The sequence below is a fragment of the Xenopus laevis genome, chromosome 1L, assembly GCF_017654675.1.
Source record: "Xenopus laevis strain J_2021 chromosome 1L, Xenopus_laevis_v10.1, whole genome shotgun sequence".
Lineage (NCBI taxonomy): Eukaryota > Metazoa > Chordata > Amphibia > Anura > Pipidae > Xenopus > Xenopus laevis.
In genome coordinates, this window is record NC_054371.1 from 152415489 (window position 1) to 152437224 (window position 21736).

A 21736-nucleotide genomic window follows, 5' to 3' on the forward strand; every position below is an offset into this window, starting at 1 on the left:
AAGATCTGTAAATTGAATCAGCTGTGTAATAGCCTTACGTGTTTCATGTTACACACACTAAGTCATAGTGGTTTCAATGTGGTTATGTTATAAAAGGTCTGAAGTTTGCCCACATCTGATAACCTGTAGAAACCAATCCAATGTGTGTTTTCAAAGAGTTGACAGGAAATTCTATCTGTTGATTGGATACTATGGGTTACTAGACAAGTTGCAGTGAGTCTTAAGTGCAATGTCACATGTGAAGATGTGTCATGGTGGCCAAACATCAGAAAATATCTTGCCATTGCGGAGGCTCAAAATCACTGCAGGTAGAAAACTCAGATCATTTAATTGTGAAGAACATCTTTGTACATTACCTGATTTGAGTGTTTTACCTTCAGTGATGAAAACAGAGAAATTTGCCCTGTTGGGTAGTTGAGTTACAGTATGTTGCATGTTGCATAATCTGCATAAGTATGATGTTGCTGAACTTCAGCATCTTATGTTAACAATTTTCATTTGTATAATCTGCATAATTATGCACATTGGGTGGCTATTTAAGGGGATTTGTGATGTAATGCACACCCCCCAAAACACTGTATCTAGTTGACACAATAAATGACAGTGTTTACATGTTGAACTGTATCTATGTGCCAGGTTGATTTATCTTGTACCAAACTGCTGAAAATCACCCCCAATCACCTCTCATAAAGGTCATTTAATGTGGCTGTAGGCATCAGCCTGAAAACATTCTGCACATGGGAGATCTGCTATTGTAGAATATGTTCTCTTTAAAAATCTGCCAGATAAAAAATAATTGAAATTGCTGATATTTGCTGTAAACTATTATATATAATATTTTTGGTCAAAATGAAGTGGACTACAACGTATTGGAAACAGGGATCAAATGTGCTTCTTAGACTTTGTGCAAATGATCTGTGATGTTGCTGAACTACAACACAATATAAATTAACAATCTGAAGTAGTATAATCATCATAATTCTGCACTTTGGCTATTGAAGGGGAATTGTGATGTTATGCTGCACAAGTAATTCTATTGATTGTCGGGTGGTCCCTCACTCCAAAAACATCAAGGCTCTATCAGACAGAGTCAGTGGCACCGTCCAAGCCACACAATATCCAAGGTAAAAACAAAGTTCACTCTGGAGAGCCAAATTAGATTCAGTGTACTTTATTCAAACACAACATGTTTCGGACAGACATGTCCTTCAGCACCTGATGAAGGACATGTCTGTCCGAAACATGTTGTGTTTGAATAAAGTACACTGAATCTAATTTGGCTCTCCAGAGTGAACTTTGCTTTTACCATGTTATGCTGCACGCCTGTTGAAGATGCATGGCTCCAAAATGTTGTGTATGGCTGACACACTAAATCACAGGGGATCATGCATATGAGTGCTAGCTTGGTTTACCTTGTTCCAGTGAATTAAAAGGGGTACCATTCCTTTCAGGGCCGGAACTAGGGGTAGGCAGAGTAGGCACGTGCCTAGGGCGCAAAGCTGGAGGGGCGCCAGGCACGTACCTGCTCTGTCGTCTACCCCATGTCTGGTCCTCTCATTCCCCGTCTTCTTGCACGCGATTGATGCTTCTGCGCATGTGCGCACGCCGACGTCCGCTTCTGCGCAACTTGCGCATGCGCACATTCAGCCGGCGCAGCGTCGGCTCAGGTTGCCTAGGGCGCCTGCCCAGTGTGGCCCGGCTTTGATTCCTTTTCTAACGCACTTGATTATTTCAAAAGAGAGGTTCCCAAGTTGTGTCTGTGTGTATTCTTACTTTTCAGCACTTTGACACACACTAAAAAATATGGCTGGTCAAGCTCGCAAATCCACCTCATGTGCCATATAAATAAATAGTCTGTGTGGATTAAAGACCTCACCACTGCATATACAATAAACTATACCCACAAGGTCACACCCATTATATATCCACCCTTCAAAAAGGTTTATGGGGTAATATTGCAGAAGAGGCAAAATGTGCTAGTCTAAAAACCAGCAGCAACCAAATGTTTAGAATTATGTTAAGGACAGAAGACTTATAGGTTTGGTTGCCATGTTATAAGACCTGGAGCAACCTCTGCATGTATTTTTGTATATTACCAAAAGTGAGTTGAGTGAAGTATAAAAGGATCATGAAAACTGTGTTTGTTCAAAGATGATCCAAGCAGATTATTCAGTAAAACACATTGGGCCTCATTTATCAACACTGGGCAAATTTGCCCATGCAACCAATCACTGATTAGCTTTTTAAAGCCAGCTGCAAGTAGAACAATGAATGCAACAATTTGATTGGTTGCCATGGGTTACTGCGCATGGGCAAATTTGTCCAGTGTTGATAAATGACCCCCATTGACTGGTGGCACCCCAAGTATATTACAAAGTAAAACGCAATGGGTACTTACACACCAAACACATTATATACAGTAAGAAGCAATAGTATTGATTATGATATCAGTATCATATCAGCTCTGCTTAACAGATGTTTTTACAAACATTTTTAATCTGTCTTTAAGCTTAGCTTGGGTACCATCATGTTGTAAAATGAAAAAATTATCACAGTGCCCAAAATGTCATTTGTATCTTGTTTTAACGATTACAGACCTATTGCACTTACACCAATTATTACAAAGTGTTTTGAGAGGTTGGTAATGAAGTATATGAAAAGTCAACTTCCACAGATTTTAGACCCATTACAGTTCACCTGTCGGCCAAATTGCCAAAAGCTAGAAATTACAAAAGTTTCTTTCTTCAAGCAATTAGGATCCTGAATAGGGATTTGTTGAATTTGACCAGTTTTGCTACGCCATAAATTTGCTGCAGGCGAAAATTCGCTGAAATACATTAAGGTCTATGGGCATTTTTTTTGACGCGTGTCATTTTTTTGGACACGCAATGCCATTCAAGTCTATGGGCGTCATTTCAGCGGTGAAACATGACGAAAAAATTCGCTCATCCCTAATCTTGAATTCATTATTATTAATAGGAACTTTTTTTTTAGAAATAAATGGATTTGTTTTAAATCAAAGTTTTAAAGTTAAAGCACTTGTCACCTTTTAAAATTGACGTAAATGTACACTTTTTGGATTCAAACTGACTATGGATCACTCAAAACAGTAAATGATAACTAGCACTATGCACAAGTCACTTTATGGAATGGATAGGGTTGGGGCATATATTGGGGCATATTTGGGGTATTGAATCCTAATCTTATTTTTGCACAGGTTGTATATGTATGTGACATGTTGGATTATAAATAAATAAGTATAGATCATAAATGAAGTAAAAGTTGTTGATAGAAATGGGAATAAAATAGGTAATGGAATCATATTGTCCTATTTGGCCGATTTAAAAATATAATTGAAATTCTGAATTATTATTACCTATGTATTTATTGTAAATGTTTTTTTTTAAATTCTTTTATTTTACTGAGGAGACTTTGTAAAACTAAATTTCAATACACTGTCACAAGTTATAGTTTGTATTGACAATAAAGTATCCTTGTATCCTTGTATTATATGTGTGCATTGGCACCCCAAAGGATTATGTACAGTGACAGGCAGTGGGTCCGTGTTCCTACCCTTCAAAAGCTGCCAAGCAAATCTCTGAAATACTGTTGCTCTCATGCAGGAGGAAGAATAACTCTGATTGTAGTGATAAGGAAATCAGTTCTGCTGCAGTCACTGTGCTGCTCTTCCTTCTTTCAGTTAAATTACAAAGTAGCATACAGTTCTACGTAACACTGAACCTCCAATAGGGGAGTTGCTAGAAACACAATTGCAATTAGTGCTGCAGTGCAACCACTGGGGGCATCAACTCAAGAGCATGTGTAGGGACAAAAGCATTAAAGACACGTGTGAAATGTATTTATAAAATAAATGTGTTTAAGACATTGGTTAGAAGCATTATTGTTATAGGCGCACAATTGTCCCAGGGCACAGGTCCACAAGCTTACAACTTTACATACATTGGTAACACACTACTCTGGCTTGGTTGAAGAATCTGCCTCCAGCCTATCAAATTCCCATATTTCTGAGACAGATCTTAATAGCAGATAGTGGAGCAACACTTATATTAATGGTAGAACAGAGAAAAAGCCATTTGACTAACACTGCCTTTTCCATTCCATTGCGATTTGACATTAACATTTCATGAAATTACTATGTATTCTGACATTCAGCATTACAATTGCCTCTGTCAGTACTGGCATCTGCATTAAAATAGACACATGTCAGACTACTATCCATAGCAACACTGGCAGACAGCGTCCTGGGCTGACCATATACAATATATGTAACAATTACACTTCTGAAATTCTCTCAGTGTGGGTTTTGGCAGGGGAGCTGGTAGCAAACCTTGGGAAGAGGGGGTTGAATAATGAAACTTGAAGAGATTAGGAAAGGGTATCTTATTCCTAGAGTTATGTGAGAGAGATGTGATTTTTTTTTGTTGTCAAAGGGTTGTGACTAAAGGGTTTTATATCCCCTGGTAAAATGTAAAATACTGTTAGCTGTAACCTGAATCCTTCTGATTTTATATGTTCATGGAAATCCTTCTGACTTCTACTAATATTATAAATTATAGTTGAGGGTATATTATGCTCCCTATGCATTGCATTTTAATCAGAAATGTTATTCGCAATAGGCTTGTTCTGCAAACATTACTGCTCCCTTGTGTTGTTAGGCTGCCATTACAGTTGGTTATTTTGGTATGGGAGGTTCTCTGACTTTTTCCACTGTGTCTCTAGCACAATAATATGTGGCTGTGTCTTCCAGCTTCAAACGGCTGATCTCTAAGTACACTGTGCTAATTGAATTATCTGTAGTCACTTTTAATCTTTCTTGCAATGAAGATAAATACTCTGTGTCCCCATTCTCAGGATCAATTCTGCCTATCCACTGTAATCCTCCTCCTGGGGCTTGTCGAACCCAATGCATGTAATAATCAGTGAAAGTGAAGCCTGATGTTTTACAGGTTATTTTCACACTTTCACCAGGCTTCCTAATTTCTGGGTTGGATTGAGTGAAAAGGATTTGTGACATGGTTCCTGTGAATGAAATAAAACATAGTTAACATTAATCAGTTCAGCAAATGGTCCAAATCTTTGTGCTTCTGTGTATTCTGCCACTTACCCATGGGCAGGGACAGGCACAGCAAATAGCAGAACAGAATCATCCCTGGTTGTGTTATTAGATCAAGTCTCACTCAATACTGAGAGCTCCGTTATGATCAAAGTCCTTACATCACAGGTAGCATTTTAAACCTGTGATATATTTGCATGGGATGATAGCCAGGATTTGCATATGCAGTCAGTGATATAAAAATCTTTAAGCTCTTGTTCGTTATAACATAAATTAGTATTAGGGATTCAATTATTTTAACAAGATAGAAGAATAATACAGTCTTTATGTGAATAATGCTTGTGACTGCCATTATGGTGTTTTTGTGCAAATCAGTTACACAGAAGGCATTGTTGATGCCCTTACATTGTATAATGCATTGGATACTTGCATTCTTTGCTATTGCACCTAATGTGGGATTCTGTACAGATTATCAAAGCAGCACATTTGGTGCTCAGTCCAGGTTGTAAGGATTGTGTATAAGATGTTTAAGGATCCTTACATACTGGCATTTTTTATGTTTGACATGCATTTGAGACACAGTTTTGAGTGCACCAGTTTAGTTTTTAGACAGTACAACAGAAATAATGCCTTTTTTCAATTAATTTATATTATTCTTTTTGATTGATTGCTTTTTCTATATTTTTATAAACTTTTTACAGTGTTTCTAATATTGCAGTTCAATTTCATCTTTCTCGCGTATCTACATATTCTGGAGATCGCTCCTGGGATATTTTCTTTCAATGAAAACACCTTTATGTTACATATTTGGCATAGATTCCAGAGAATAAAAAACCTTTCATGCTTGATAAAAGGTCAATGTGGACCTGAAACTTTACTATCTGGACGTTGTAATTAAAAGACCAGTAACATCAAAAAAATTTTAAAAAAATTCTTAAGAATAGATAAAAATAAAACACCAACACAAATTAAATGTTAAAATCGTAAAGTCTTTATTATGAAATAGCTTACTGAAACTTCACTTGGGCTCCTCGTCAGAAAAGGCGACTCGGCAACGGTCCATCACGCGGTGCTCTATTTCTCCTCCCTGGCTATCTCCTATAAGAGGCAGGGAGGAGAAATCAAGTGTCCCACGATGGATCGCCCCATCACTTCCTGAAGACGAGCGCAAGTGGAGTTTTGGTAAATTATTTCGTAATAAAAACTTTGCGATTTTAAAGTATAAACTGTGTTGGTGTTGTTTTTCCATATATACTAAAGATTTTTTTTTTTACACATGTTTTAATGTTACTAGTGCTTTAAGTATGGGATCCTTTATCCAGAAACCCGCTATCCAGAAAGCTCCAAATCACCGAAAGGCTGTCTCCCATAGACTCCATTTTATTCAAATACTCCAATTTTTTGCCTTAATGGCAAAACCAGCCTATGCAATACCTGTATAGAATTACCTAAGTATTATCTGAAATAATCTGAATCAACTGCTTAGTTTATTATCCTCCCCCTTTAAGGTGGTTTGGGTTTGCACTAAGTACATCCTGGAAATTCTGATATTTGAAGAGTTCTGTTAGCAGGTTATGTCCATGAATGCAGCTGATTTGCATAATTTTAGGCTAATGGAGCCGCAATTCACCACTTGAGCTAAATTCACAAAAAGTGAACACTTAGGGGCAGATTTATCAAAGGTCGAAGTGAAAATTCGAATTAAAAAAATTAGAATTTTGAGCCAATTTTTGTGTAATTCAGTAGGCAATAGTCCAAATTCAATTTCAATTTAACAAAAATCAAAAATTTGAATTTTGCAATTCATCATGTACTGTCTCAAATTTGACTGACCATTCGCCATCTAAAACCTTCCGAATTGCTGTTTTAGCCTATGGGGGACCTCCTACAACCTATTTGGAGTCAATTGGTGGAGTTTTAAAAAGTGAAGTTTTAATCATATGATTCGAATTTGATATTACTTCGATTCATACGATTCAAATTAAATTGAAAGTGGACCTATTCAATCAAAAATGGACCTATTCGGCCAAAAAAAAAATAGTATTTAATTTCAATTGGTCTTTTTGAATTCGAATTTCGAAGTTTTTCAAATTCGAAATTTGACCCTTGATGTGCTCCTGAATTTTCTCCCTTTTTGATGAATCCCATGGAGGTTGCAGCAGTCACTATTTAGCATTTGCCCACTATGATACTGGAAGGAAAAACACTTCATTCTGGGTAAAAATTATCATTTGCAACCGATTATTGCACATTTCAATGCATTTCTACAATAGCATTGTATAGGCTATTTTTAATTACAAACGATTAATAGAACGTTTTATTTTTACATAATCAATCCAATTAGTAAAAACTCTTTTTTTATGATTCATCTGAGGACCTTGACAAGGTAAAGAAAATAGGTTGAGTGGCAGCCCTGCATTATATATATCTCACTTATCCGTGTTCTTTTTTTTTTAATTCTGTATAAATTATAGAACTGGTAACTTATTTTAGAAACAGGAGTACTTCCAGTGCAAGTCACTTAATACAGTGGAAATAGAACAGAAACTTATTTATTAACAAATATTGTAGAATCTCGAATCTGTGGATGAAAAGAAATAGTAGCCTTACATCTTAATTTGTATAAATTTCAGATCTGCAAGTGCTTAACCAGCTTCTAAAATGTGATCAGCAGGTGACGGAGCAGGTGAATACAGAAGACACACGTTTGCTCTGCATCCAGAGTTCTCTCTTTTGCTGCCACACTGCTAGAGGAATTGGGGACTTTAACCCCCAATTTCACATTGCAATACTTTTTGTTGCTATGATTGGCCTCTGAATTCTATTAATTAACCTTGTGCATATGTGATATCAAACTGTTCACAATGCTCTTAGAATTCACATTTATTCAAGACATTTATAAATGAATATATCAAACTTTAACAACTTAATAAGTAGGAGCACTGGTAGCATTTGAGCTTTTAAAGTCACTATTTGAATATATTAATAATGACTTTATTTCTGTTCCTTATGACTTCCATCATGTAAACCCAGCATCTGCACCATCTATTGCATGCACTGCATACTGTTACAAATATAATAAAAAATAAATGTTTAGCAGTTTAGTTTATTATTAAGTTTAATAAACTGCCAGCAGGGAAAATTGAGAGTGGGGACATTCACACTAATTTGTTTAGTTTAGGCTGCAGAGTAATTGGTATGAATATTACCATCTATTGCATGCTCTGCGTACTCTTACAAATAAAATAAAAAATATGTTTAAATGTTTAGCAGTTCAGCTTATTAAGTTTACTAAGTAGGAAAACATGAGAGTGAGGACATTTAAGTTTGGGCTGCAGAATATTTATGGGATTGATAATTGATGTCATTTTTTAAAAATTCTTTTGGTTTGGTGTATTGCGCACTGTGATTTGACATTTAGTTATTGTCTGACTTCCTCATTCTCTTCTGTCACTGTGTCGCTTGCACAGTAATACATGGCAGTGTCTTTAACTTCCATCCCAGTCATTTGGAGGTAGACCTGCTTCTTCCCATTGTCTTTAGTAATTGTAACTCTGTTTTTCAGGGAATCAGCAATAGCTGTGCTCCCACCAGGCCTTACAAGTCCAATCCATTCCAGTCCCTTCCCAGGAGGCTGCCTGATCCAGTGTATATCATAGCTAGTTAGCTCAAACCCAGAAACTGTACAGGTCAGTCTGAGTGACTCTGAGGGTTTCACAGTTCCAGGACCAGACTCTTGTAATGTCTGAGAGAGGACACCTGCAAAGGTGAAAGGATCATATTAAATATTTTATAAAATAAAAAAAATAAACTAAAATTACTAAAATCTTATCTTATCTGTTCCTTACATGATGGAGAAAAAAACATGAAAATTACAAAAATACCAAAGCCCATGTTAGCAGGAAATGTCACTGACTAATTGTCTTAGAGGGAGGTCGTTAACATTTTATATACTTTAGGTGAAGGAAAATAACCATTTGCATAATGAATTCTGATTACAGTATAAGACTGAGGAAAGGGAAGTGTTATAATTAAACGAACAATTCTCTGATCATGTAAAAAGTATATGAAATATAAAATAGTATTAGGACTTAAAAAATATGTTCTACTGTATTTGTGTTAGCAGTTTATTAGTCTTTGGTTATCAAATAGGCATTTTCTAGGATATCCTCTTTTCTTTTAGGGTTATAGAATTTTAATCTTTTAATAGAGTTGTAAAGTCATATTTTTATCATCCACCATTGACAGAATATTTTATTTTCATTACCAGTAAGCAAAGTATCTAAAAGTGAGTAGTGTACCTTTTATATTATTGTTCTGTGCCGTTTCACTTTTTTTCTTAGACTATTTGAAGCAGAGGACTGGAAAATCAGGTTCAGATTTAGGAATTAAGGTTTATATCTGCCTTATTTACATTTATTTATGTATTTTGTGTTTCAGTTGTTCTGTGACTAACTGATGCCATTTAACCTTCTCCCTAACAGATAATTGAATTCATTCTTGGAGAAAATTCCTATTTCAGTAATTCTTGCCTCCATATGTTATAAAAGGGTTTACCCAAGGGCAGTCACCCATAACAAAAAACAAGATGTTTGGAGGCGACTGTAAATGCCACCTTCAGATCGGTTGCTATAACTGACTAGACCTGCAGCATATTTTTTTTTTAATGCAAGCATGTGGAGAGTACGGATATTTCATTGAAATGCCCTGGCTATAAAAACTATTTACCACCTTTGGCAATTAGTTACAGTTTGTGAGAAAACAAAAATAAAGTTCAACATATTCTGCCTGATATTTTAAATTCAGATTTTAAACCATGTTTTCATCTCCAAATTCATTAAGCAGTGTATTTGTATTTTGAAATGAACAGTCCTCCACAGGAAGAATATATATAGAACCTGTAGTATGCAGGTGAAGTTAAGGCACCAGCTCAGAAGTTCTATCAGACCCATAAAAGAAAGCCAATAACTGCCTGTAGAGGAGGGAACCTCACAAATATGGTTAATGAAAAGATTTGTATAGGCAACAGAGCCACAGGCCTTTTACTTCTGTGTCAAAATGCCAATTTCTGTAACTTGCCCTGCAGGTATTACCCAGAAAGTAACAAATGCAAAGCTTTCTCTAGTTCAAGTCACCCATAGCAACCATTTAGCAGGTAGCATTTACTGATCTCTTCTTTGAAAGTAGAAAACTATTTTCCAGAAAATATTGGCTAACTTTTTAATGCTCGAACAGGTCGAGGGGGGCTGCATCGCTAGTGCAGAAGATGCAATTGTACTCTCTGCAACAGAAATGCTAAAATCTAAAATTTTGATTTTAAAACTGGAGTTTCAGCCACTAAAGTTATCAGGAGCATCTTTCTGCCTCTCTTGGTAACCTTCAGGGCACTGCCATCTGAGGCAAAATTCTTAACTTGACTCATGACAGAAGTGGGCTCCATCCAATCAGGAATTATGAGTGTGGGCCAAAGTGGAACCACTGCTCAACCAGTCATCTGAAAATGTGCATCTAGGCTCAGCCAATAAATTCTGCAGTCATACATTTATAACTGGATTCACTGATGGTCTTGAACAGAAAAACTGTGTTTTCAGTCTAATTTCATTATTGCTTCATTGACACTAACAGAAGAAAATCAGTTTTGAGTGTAGAAATTGGATGTTAATGTGATTTTGCTGCCCCTCCTGCAAGATTGTGGAAAGACATGTTTAGTATTTTTCACCTCTTCTCTGGACTATTTCTCATTGTAACAAATATATAGCTGTATCTTCAGTCTGCAAATGAGTCCCTGAAGGTTACCAAGAGAGGCAGAAAGATCCTCCTGATAACTTTAGTTGCTGAAACTCCAGTTTTAAAATCAAAATTTTAGATTTTAGCATTTCTGTTGCAGAGAGCACAATTGCATCTTCTGCACTAGCGATGCAGCCCCCCTCGACCTGTTCGAGCATTAAAATGTTAGCCAATATTTTCTGCAAATTATTTGTTTGCTGTTATGCTATAGTCTAATAATGGTTTTATTTCAATTAAACCATCATACAATGTCCTCCCAGGGCTGCCAGACTAATAACATTGTTACTAAAGGTAAAGTTAAAAACTGTGCAGGACAGTTTGTACCACTTTTCTGGATTTATCAGAATTGGGTCTGATGAAAAATTTGTAAAAATTCTGAACAAATCCCTGTTAGGATGGCTATACGGAGTATAATAAATTGCATTGCATTCCATTATCTTCTAAACATTGGATAAAGAATAACCATAATCAACTTTTATTTTCCCATTTACTTTGAATACAGGACACTTTTGAACATTATATTCCTCTCCCACAGAGCAGAAGGGAAAGCATTTTTTACTTCCTTGTTTTCTGGCAAAAAGTCACACAATTTCCCTCCCTCCCTGCCCCTAATTTACATATGCAAATTAGGATTTGGATTCGGTTCGGCCGCGCAGAAGAATTCGGCCGATTCCTGCTGAAAAAGGTCAAATCCTGGCCGAATCCCGAACCGAATCCTGTATTCGGTGCATCCCTAATATATATTAATACTTAGTATTAATTTTATATCGAGAGTGGACACTGAGCATAGAGAACACATGACCACTTTTGTAGGGATGCACTGTCACTGATGTATGGTATGATTTATTTATTTTTTACACATTGGGTTAATTATGGAACATTTAATGGCCCATTAATCTGTTAGTTTACTAAGGCGTTAAACGATGGCCACCAATCAGAGCGGGATAGTAACACGCTGGCCCCAGTTATACACCATAGAAATTATAAAAATGATAAAAATTATATAAATTACTATATACCGATAATAAAATAACGGAGTAGTTGAGAGTAAGTGGGATAGTGCCATGAAATTTACAAAATCCGGAAGCACGAATAGGTGCAGTATATTTATGATAGTGGAAGTCCAGACAATAAATCTTAATATTAAATATAGTGAGTATTGAATTTTATGACCGGGAGATGTTTACCCATGGGCCATGTTAGATTTATTTCTCAAACTTTACATATTGGTAACACAGGCAACAGAGTGTTCTTTTAAATGAGTAATTCTATATGGGATGGTTACAATGCTGCCATAGAGTTAATTGTGTTACATATTATGTTGTTTTGAACTTTATTTGCTACTGTGGCACTTTTAGGAAGGAATCATTTAAAAGTGCATATGGGTAACTTTTTATCCTCTATGGATTATATACTATAACTTCAGTGTGATCTTTAATTATAGTCACTTATTTTATGACGTTACATGAACGTAACAATTGCTGTTTTCCCGCCAGTACTTGAATTTAAGCAACCTTCACTGTTTGTTAAGACACTTTGAGAAAGGCCCTGGAAGGGCCGAAACGTCAGTCCATAGTTCTTTAATACATTTTTATTTAATTTTTCTAAGTCCTGTGATTGCTGATCCTCTCTTTCGAGATATATATATATATATATATATATATATATATATATATACATTTTTTATTGTTTTTCTAAAATTCATGTTTTCAGACTTTTTTGTTTTATTCCCACTGCCCTCATTCTTTCCAGTGGCTGTTCACAATTCTAAACTGTTAAAAATTAGATTTATCAGTTAATGTATATCGTTGCAACCACAGCATGAGTTGAGCTTTACTAAAGTCTGTAACTGAGCAACTGTTACAACTAAATGCATTGTTTGCTAGAATTGCATTCATAAAAATATGAAAGTTTAACAAACTAATTGACATGATTAGTGTTGAGATTCATGTTTTTCATCATGTAGTCTTTTGCGGTTTTGCAATATGATACAATGTGATTTCATATTAGATATTGTCTGAGTTCCTCATTCTCTTCTGTCACTGTGTGTGACTTGTACAGTAATACATGGCAGTGTCTTTAACTTCCATCCCTGTCATTTGGAGGTAGACCTGCTTCTTCCCAGTATCTCTAGTAATTGTAACTCTGTTTTTAAGTGAATCAGCAATATGTGTGCTCCCGTCATAATCTATAACTCCAATCCATTCCAGTCCCTTCCCAGGAGGCTGCCTGATCCAGTGCACATCATAGCTAGTTAGCTCAAACCCAGAAACTGTGCAGGTCAGTCTGAGTGACTCTGAGGGTTTCACAGTTCCAGGACCAGACTCTTGTAATGTCTGAGAGAGGATACCTGCAAATAAGAGAAAATCATATAAAATATTTTATGGTTAAGAAAATAAAGTTCTTAAAACATTGTCTGTTCCTTACATGATGGTGAAAAAAACATAAAAATTAAAAAAATAATGAAGTCCATGTTAACATGCAATGTCATTGACTAATTGTCTTACGGGGAATTGTTACTGTTTTATATACTGTAGCGGAAGGAAAATAAGGATTTGCATAATAAAATCTGCTTATAAGGCAGCTTGAGGAAAGACAGTTTTGTAAAAATTAAATTAATCAATCTAATCATTTAACTTAATATAATATTTAAAATAGTGCAATAATGTAAACATGTTTCTACTACATTTGTCCAGTTTTATAGACATTTTCTAGGATATCTTCTCTGCTTTCAGGGGTATATAATTTAGGTTTATGTTTTAACAGTTTTATATTGCTGTAAATCTATCACATTTTTACAACTGACCTCTCACATGGAATATTTATTATTTCATGATCTGTAAGCAGGCAAATTAATGTAAGATCTGATTTTCCACATTGAGCTATAAAATGCCATCAACTTGCTTTATCCTTGTTCTAAGTTCTGTAGCAGAAGGTTGGAAAATCCCTGTGAGCAGATTTATTTACTTGGTTGTCTTAATTACCTTTATTGTGTTTGTTTGTTTGCAAAACATAGGCTCCAACCTAAGGGGGATTGAAGAGCATACATGCTCCTTGTAATAGATACAGGTATAGGACCCCTTATCCAGAGACCCAATATCCAGAAAGCTCCGAATTACGGAATGGCTGTCTTCCATAGACTCCATTTTATCCAAAATATCCACATTTTTTTTAAATTTCCCTTTTCTCTGTAATAATAAAACAGTAGCTTGTACTTGATCCCAACTAAGATATAATTCATCCTTATTAGAAGCAAACTCAGCCTATTTGGTTTATGTCATGTTTAAATGAATTTCTAATAGACTTAAGGCATGAAGACCCAAATTACAGAAAGATTCGTTATCCAGAAAACCCCAGGTCCGGAGCATTCTGGATAACAGTTCCCATACCTGTAAAGTACCCAGCCTTATTTTTAGTCTTTATAGCATTTTATATTTAATTTTTCTTCTTACATTATAACATGACAAAGGTAAACCAAAGTAAAAAAAAATTAATTTTCAGCAAATGAAACGCTTTAAAAAGCAGTTTTCTATCCCCCAGGGCAAGCAACAAGCATTACTCCTGCAGAACCAAACTGGAGTTATGAATTTCTCACTCAGACTGGAACCTCAGTCTTGCTTACTGATTATTTCCTTCCAAAGCCAATTAAATTGTGCAATAATATCTATATTAGTGGCCCAATTGTCTACTGTATTAAAAAAATAAAAGTCATTTGTGGTTTTGGACAGTAAAATACAAACTGCAGGATGTGCAGATGTGCAGGATGTGTTTTCAGTCTAATGCCATTCCTGTATCAATAACACTAAGAGATAAATAAAAAAAATGTTCCTATAAAGTGAATATGGTTTGAATGTATACATTTTAACATGATTTTGCTTCCCCCTACTGCAAGATTAAAGAAGGACATGATTATTGTTTTTCACTTTTCCTTGGAACTGTTTGTCACTGCAACACAAAGTAGTATATGACTGTGTCTAAAGATTTGTGGTATGTTGATACAATACATTTTCATAAAGGTTTACTTTTACGTGAATCATCATAATATGTTATGGACTTATGGCACCAGTACCAACCATAATTAGCCACTATAAACCCAGGAAACTGCCCAGTTTGTACCATTATTGCTAAGAGTCAATATGGAGTCTATGCAGGACAATAGGTGAGACCCTCCCGGTTTAACCTTAACTGGGACTGACTGGAAATTTGAACTAATTAATAAGCTGAATATTCAGTAGAACAACCATTTAAGTTTTTCAGGGGACCATGAAAAAAGTATGTAAAATCCAGGAAATTTTAAAATCTGTTAAAGCAACTTAATTTTCAAGTAATAAAAGGATATAAGCACAGGAATCAGTTTTACTTTAAAATACAATAATTATTGTGTTCAAGACAAGGGTTAAGCATTGCAGAATTATAGGGTGGGGGCATGTGCAAGACCTCTCAACAGTCACATGCACAAACTAAAGCAATAAGTCACTTGTGAATGACTGTATGTTGTGCAGACTAATTTGGATTGACTTGACTTTACAGACAGAACCAGGGTAAAGAATTTTAAGCCTCTACTCTAAGTTCAGTATTCATGACCCCACATAAGAAAGACTAAGCAAAAATGGGAGAGTAGTTCAGTGCTCGTCTTGCGTTTGCACTTGGTAAGGGTAAAAACAGTTCATGAATGTGATGTTTAGGGTGGTGGCAGATGTGGCTACTTTCCGCTGGAAAGAATTTAAATTGCCGGTGGGATGGTACTTGGATCGCTTCAGCTTTCCGAAGTCACCCGAAGTTTCCTCGTGAGGCAACTTCAGGCAATTTCGGAAAAACCAAGTGATCTGAGTGCCATCCTACCGCCAATTTACATTCTAGCCAGCGGGAAGGCATTTAGGGGAGATTAGTCGTCTGAAGAAGAGGTGATTTGTCTCTGGGTGACTAATCTCTCCGAGTAGCCATGTCTGTCATCACCCTTAAATGGGAAGGAAACCTAGTTGGCGCAAAAACCCTCCTCCCTCCCGATACGGATCTACTGTGCATGCGGCAAAAGTCACGCGCATGTGCAGTAGATCGTACCGGCGAAATGCTCCTACTGCGCATGCGCCAGTCAAAGCATGAAGAAGATCGCGTGGAAGAAGATGGCGTCGGTGAACTCCCTGGACTGGACCTGCGCAGAAGGGTAAGTAACAAGTTAGGGGCATATGCCCAGCGGGACGGGTAGGCCAGGGGGGAGGAGGGAGGGTGGGCAACACACGGGAGGGGGAAGGGTTTTTGTGCCAACTAGGTTTCCTTCCCCTTTAAGTAACTTAAGGAGGGTTTTTGCGCCAACTAGGTTTCCTTCCCCTTTAAGTAACTTAATATCCAGTATCTTCTTAATTGTATTATGATCAACATAATAGTGACATGACTACAATGACTTCATACTGACAGTGTGAGTTTTGGGTCTGACAGTTGAATGCAGCACATCTGATTCCTCTGCTTTATCTGGGAGCTGCAGGTTTTTGAAAGAACTTTTTTAAAAATTGATTTCTATTTGCATGCAAGAAACATGGTTAATTATCCATTAACATTAAATTGTCTGACACTGTCCTTTTTTTGATACTCATACAGTAGATAGAAAATGTCAATAGAATGATACAACATTTTGTACAGTAAAACTGAGGTTGGTCTGCACACTTTAATTGACCTTCCCCTAACTCAAAATTATAACATATGAACTGTTTTCAATATCAGACAGAGTTCTTAATAAATTAAGATAATGAGGAGAGCAATCCAGAAGCAGATTTCCTGCTACAAATGATTTATTCCAGACTACAAAACACACAACATGTTTCGGGCCTCACACACCCTTTATCAAGTGTGACAAAAAAGGAAACAGTTTGACCTTTTAAGCACATCCTACTTGAGTCCCATCCCTAAGGGGGTTATTTACTAAACTCCGAAAAATCACAAAAAAATCACAGATTTTCCAGGATTTATTAAACCCCGAGGATGGAAAAGTCAGAATCTGAAAATCCGGCATCTCAGACCTATCGAGGTTGCATATAAGTCAATGGGAAAAGTCCCAATGATATTTTTATTTTGATATGCGCTGGGTTTCGTGCAATACCCCGAAGTTTTCAGGCAAAAAGCATAAGAAATCTGAGTTTTCAGGTGAAAAAAAAATCGGAGAAAAAATCCGAAAAATTGGGAAAATCTGATTTTTCTCCCGCAAAGCAAATTTTTTATGGTAAGGCCATCTACGATTGACAACATTTTATCCGAATAGTACACATTTTTTATAATTTCCTTTTTCTCTGTAATAATAAAACAGTACCTTGTACTTGATCCAAACTAAGATAGAATTAATGCTTATGCGAAGCAAAATCAGCCTATTGGATTTGTTTAATGATTTTCTGGTAGACTTAAAGGGGTGGTTCACCTTTAAGTTAACTTTTAGTATGTTATAGAATGACTAATTCTAAGCATTTTTTCAATTGGTCTTTTTAGTTTTTTTTGTTTTTTTTTATAGTTTTTCAATCATTTGCCTTTTTCTTCTGACTGTTTCCAGCTTTCAAATGGGGGTCACTGACCCCTTCTAAAAACAAATGCTCTGTAAAGCTACAAATGTTTTTTGATTGGTACCTTTAATTACTCATCTTTCTATTCAGGTCCTCTCCTATTCATACTCCAGTCTTGTATTCAAATCAATTCATAGTTGCTAGGGTGATTTGGACCTTAGCAACCAGATTGCTGAAATTGCAAACTGGAGAGCTGCTTTATAAAAAGCTAAATAACTCAAAAACCACAAATAATAAAAAATGAAGACCAATTGCAAAATGTCTCAGATTATAACCTGCGACATCATACTAAAAGTTAACCCAAATGTGAACAACCCCTTTAAGTTATGGAAAACCTAAGTTCCCGAGCCTTCTGGATAACAGATCCCATACCTGTGTGTATGTATATATATATATATATATATATATATATATATATATATATATATATATATATATATATATATATATATATATATATATATATATATATATATATATATATATATATATAAATACATGATTTTATGTGAGTGACCATTGTCTACTTGTGTCCTGAAAACACAGTACGCAATGATAATAATAGATCATTTCAGGCTCTATATAACTCTCTCCCCTCTATACACAAACACACTTACTTATATTAGCCCTTAGTTTATAATTCTATACTGAAAACAAACCAACAGACAAATTCAAACAAGCAGAGAAGTGCCCTGCTGTAAAAATCATATTAACCATTCAATGAGAAGACAGGACAAGTCCATGCATCAGACAACAATATGGACGATTAAGTGCTGCTGTGCTGTTCTGTGTTGCAGTGGGGTTGGGGTCCTGTGATGACTGAGGATTCTGCAAAATGGGACCAACTAATCAGAATCCATGAACCTAGATTTCTTCAACCAACTCCTGCAATTGCACAAAAGCACAGGAGTGTATTGCATACATACATACTAAAGATTTTTTTTTTACATTTTTTTTAATGTTACTGGTGCTTTAAGTATAGGATCCTTTATCCAGAAACCCGCTATCCAGAAAGCTTTATAGACTAGTCCCATAGATTACATTTCATTCAAATACTCAAATTTTTTGCCTTAATGGCAAACCAGCCTATGCGATACCTGTATAGAATTAACCAAATATTATCTGAAATAATCTGAATCAGCTGCTTAGTTTATTTTCTTCCTCCTTGAAGGTGGTTTGTGTTTGCACTAAGTACATCCTGGAAATTCTAATAATTGAAAAGTTCTGTTAGCAGGTTATGTCCATGAATGCAGCTGATTTGCATAATTTTAGGCTAATGGGGCCGCAAGTCACCACTTGAGCAAATTTCACAAAAAGTGAACAATTAGGGGCAGATTTATCAAAGGTCGAAGTGAAAATTCGGATTAAAAAAATTGGAATTTTGAGCCAATTTTTGTGTAATTCGACTAGGCAATAGTCCAAATTCAATTTGAAAAAAAAATCAAAAATTATTTTGAAATTCATCATATACTGTCTCTTTAAAAATTTGACTTTGACCATTCGACATCTAAAACCTGCCGAATTGCTGTTTTAGCCTATGGGTGACCTCCTACAACCTATTTTGAGTCAATTGGTGTAATTTTAAAAAGTGAATTTTTAATCGTACGGTTGAATGCGATATTACTTTGATTCATACGATTCAAATTCGATTGAAAACGGACGTATTCGATTGAAAATGGACCTATTCCACCAAAAAAAAATTTGGTTGGTCTTTTTGAATTTGAATTTCAAAGTTTTTCAAATTCGAAATTCGACCCTTGATAAATCTGCCCCCGAATTTACTCCCTTTTTGTTGAATCTCATGCAGGTTGCAGCAGTCACTATTTAGCATTTGCCTACTTAGATGCTGGAAGGAAAAACACTTCATCCTGGGTAAAAATGATCATTTGCAACCGATTATTGCACATTGCAATGCATTTCTAAAATAGCATTTTATAGGTTATTTTTAATTACAAATGATTGATAGATTGCATAATCAATCCAATTAGTAAAAACTCTTTTTTTATGATTCATTTGAGGACCTTGACAAGGTAAAAGAAAATAGATTGGGTGGCAGACTTCGGCTCAACAAATTGACTTTTATGTTTATCACTAAAAAGCTGTGAGTGTGATGTAATATGATGCTTTATTTTTATATATATATATATATATATATATATAGATAGATAGATAGATAGATAGATAGATAGATAGATAGATAGATAGTGAATAGATAGATATATATATAGTGAATAAAGTACCCCCTAAAATTACAAGGAGTTTCATGACCATATAAAAACACGAGGCTTAAGGCCGAGTGCTTTTATACCAGTCATGGAACTCCGGGAGAACTTCTAATATCCTTATATGTTGCAACTGGGGGTACAAAAATGACATCACAACTCACCATTTATAACTGATGACATCAGAACTTTATATACAGGATATAATTTTCAAGATATTCATGGCTTTTGTGTATTATATATATATATATATATATATATATATATATATATATATATATATATATATATATATATATATATCACTTATCCATGTTCTTTTTTTTAATTGTGTACAAATTATAGAACTGGTAAATCATTTTAGAAACCAGTGCAAGTCACTTAATACAGTGAAAATAGAACAGAAACGTTTTTATTAACAAATATTGTAGAATCTATAATCTGTGGATAAAAAGAAATAGTAGCCATACATCTAGATTTGTATAAATTTCAGATCTGCAAGTGCTTAACCAGCTTCTAAAATGTGATCAGCACTTGTGCCCCTAGACAGAGCAGGTGAATACAGAAGAGACATGGAAGACACACGGTTGCTCTGCATCCAGAGTTCTCTCTTGTTGCCATCCTGCTAGAGGAATTGGGGATTTTGACCCCCAATTTCACATTGCAATACTTTTTTACTGCTATGATTGGCCTCTAAATTCTATTTATTAACCTTGTGCATATGGGATATCAAACTGTTCACAATGCTCTTGGAATTCACATTTATTAAATACATTTATTAATGAATATATAAAGTTTAACAACTTAATAAGTAGGAGCACTGGTAGCATTTGAGCATTTAAAGTCACTATTTGAATATAATATTAATGACTTACTCTTTAAATCAATGACCTAGCATCTGCACCATCTATTGCATGCTCTGCGTACTCTTACAAATAAAATAAAAAATATGTTTAAATGTTTAGCAGTTCGGCTTATTAAGTTTACTAAACTGCCAGAAGAAAACATGAGAGTGGTGACATTTAAGTTTGGGCTGCAGAATAATTGGTTTGAATATTTATGGGATTGATAATTGATGTAATTTTTTTTAAATTCTTTTTGTTTGGTTTATTGCGCACTGTGATTTGACATTTAGTTATTGTCTCACTTCCTCATTCTCTTCTGTCACTGTGTCGCTTGCACAGTAATACATGGCAGTGTCTTTAACTTCCATCCCATTCATTTGGAGGTAGACCTGTTTCTTTCCATTGTCTTTAGTAATTGTAACTCTGTTTTTCAGGGAATCAGCAATAATTGCGCTCCCATCCTCAACTACAAGTCCAATCCATTCCAGTCCCTTCCCAGGAGGCTGCCTAATCCAGTACACATAATAGCTAGTTAGCTCAAACCCAGAAACTGTGCAGGTCAGTCTGAGTGACTCTGAGGGTTTCACAGTTCCAAGACCAGACTCTTGTAATGTCTGAGAGAGGATACCTGCAAATAATAGAGAATCATATTAAATATTTTAGAAACATATTCAAAGTTCAAATACAATAAAGTTAAAACACATATTTTCCTTACATGGTGGAGAAAAAAACATGAAAATTACAAAAATAGCAAAGCCCATGTTAGCAGGAAATGTCACTGACTAATTGTCTTAGAGGGAGTTCGTTAACATTTTATATACTTTAGTTGAAGGAAAATAATCATTTGCATAATGAATTCTGATTACAGTATAAGACTGAGGAAAGGGAAGTGTTATAATTAAATGAACGATTCTCTGATCATGTATAAAGTATATGAAATATAAAATAGTATTAGTACTTAAAAAATATGTTCTACTGTATTTGTGTTAGCAGTTTATTAATCTTTGATTATCAAAAAGGCATTTTCTAGGATATCCTCTTTTCTTTTAATCTTTTAATAGAGTTGTAAAGTCATATTTTTATCATCCACCTTTGACAGAATATTTCATTTTCATTACCAGTAAGCAAAGTATCTAAGAGCGAGTAGTGTACCTTTTATATTATTGTTCTGTGTCAAATAATTTTTTTTCTTAGAATATTTGAAGCAGGGGACTGGAAAATCAGGTTCAGATTTAGGAATCAAGGTTCATATCTGCCTTATTT

The 21736-nt window shown here is 35.3% G+C and overlaps 1 protein-coding gene and 4 gene segments (V, D, J or C); all 5 read right to left on the bottom strand.

Annotated features, from left to right (window-relative positions):
• LOC101027262 (uncharacterized) overlaps positions 1-21736 on the bottom strand; it is an 834796-nt gene that overhangs the window by 627921 nt on the left and 185139 nt on the right.
• On the bottom strand, positions 4694-5209 carry LOC108714890. The segment is given in 2 exon segments: positions 4694-5040; positions 5126-5209. Coding segments are annotated over 2 exon segments (390 nt in total).
• On the bottom strand, positions 8449-8985 carry LOC121394388. The segment is given in 2 exon segments: positions 8449-8833; positions 8923-8985. Coding segments are annotated over 2 exon segments (384 nt in total).
• Positions 12886-13346, bottom strand: LOC121394418. The segment is given in 2 exon segments: positions 12886-13211; positions 13289-13346. Coding segments are annotated over 2 exon segments (357 nt in total).
• LOC121400748 lies at positions 20764-21242 on the bottom strand. The segment is given in 2 exon segments: positions 20764-21101; positions 21189-21242. Coding segments are annotated over 2 exon segments (384 nt in total).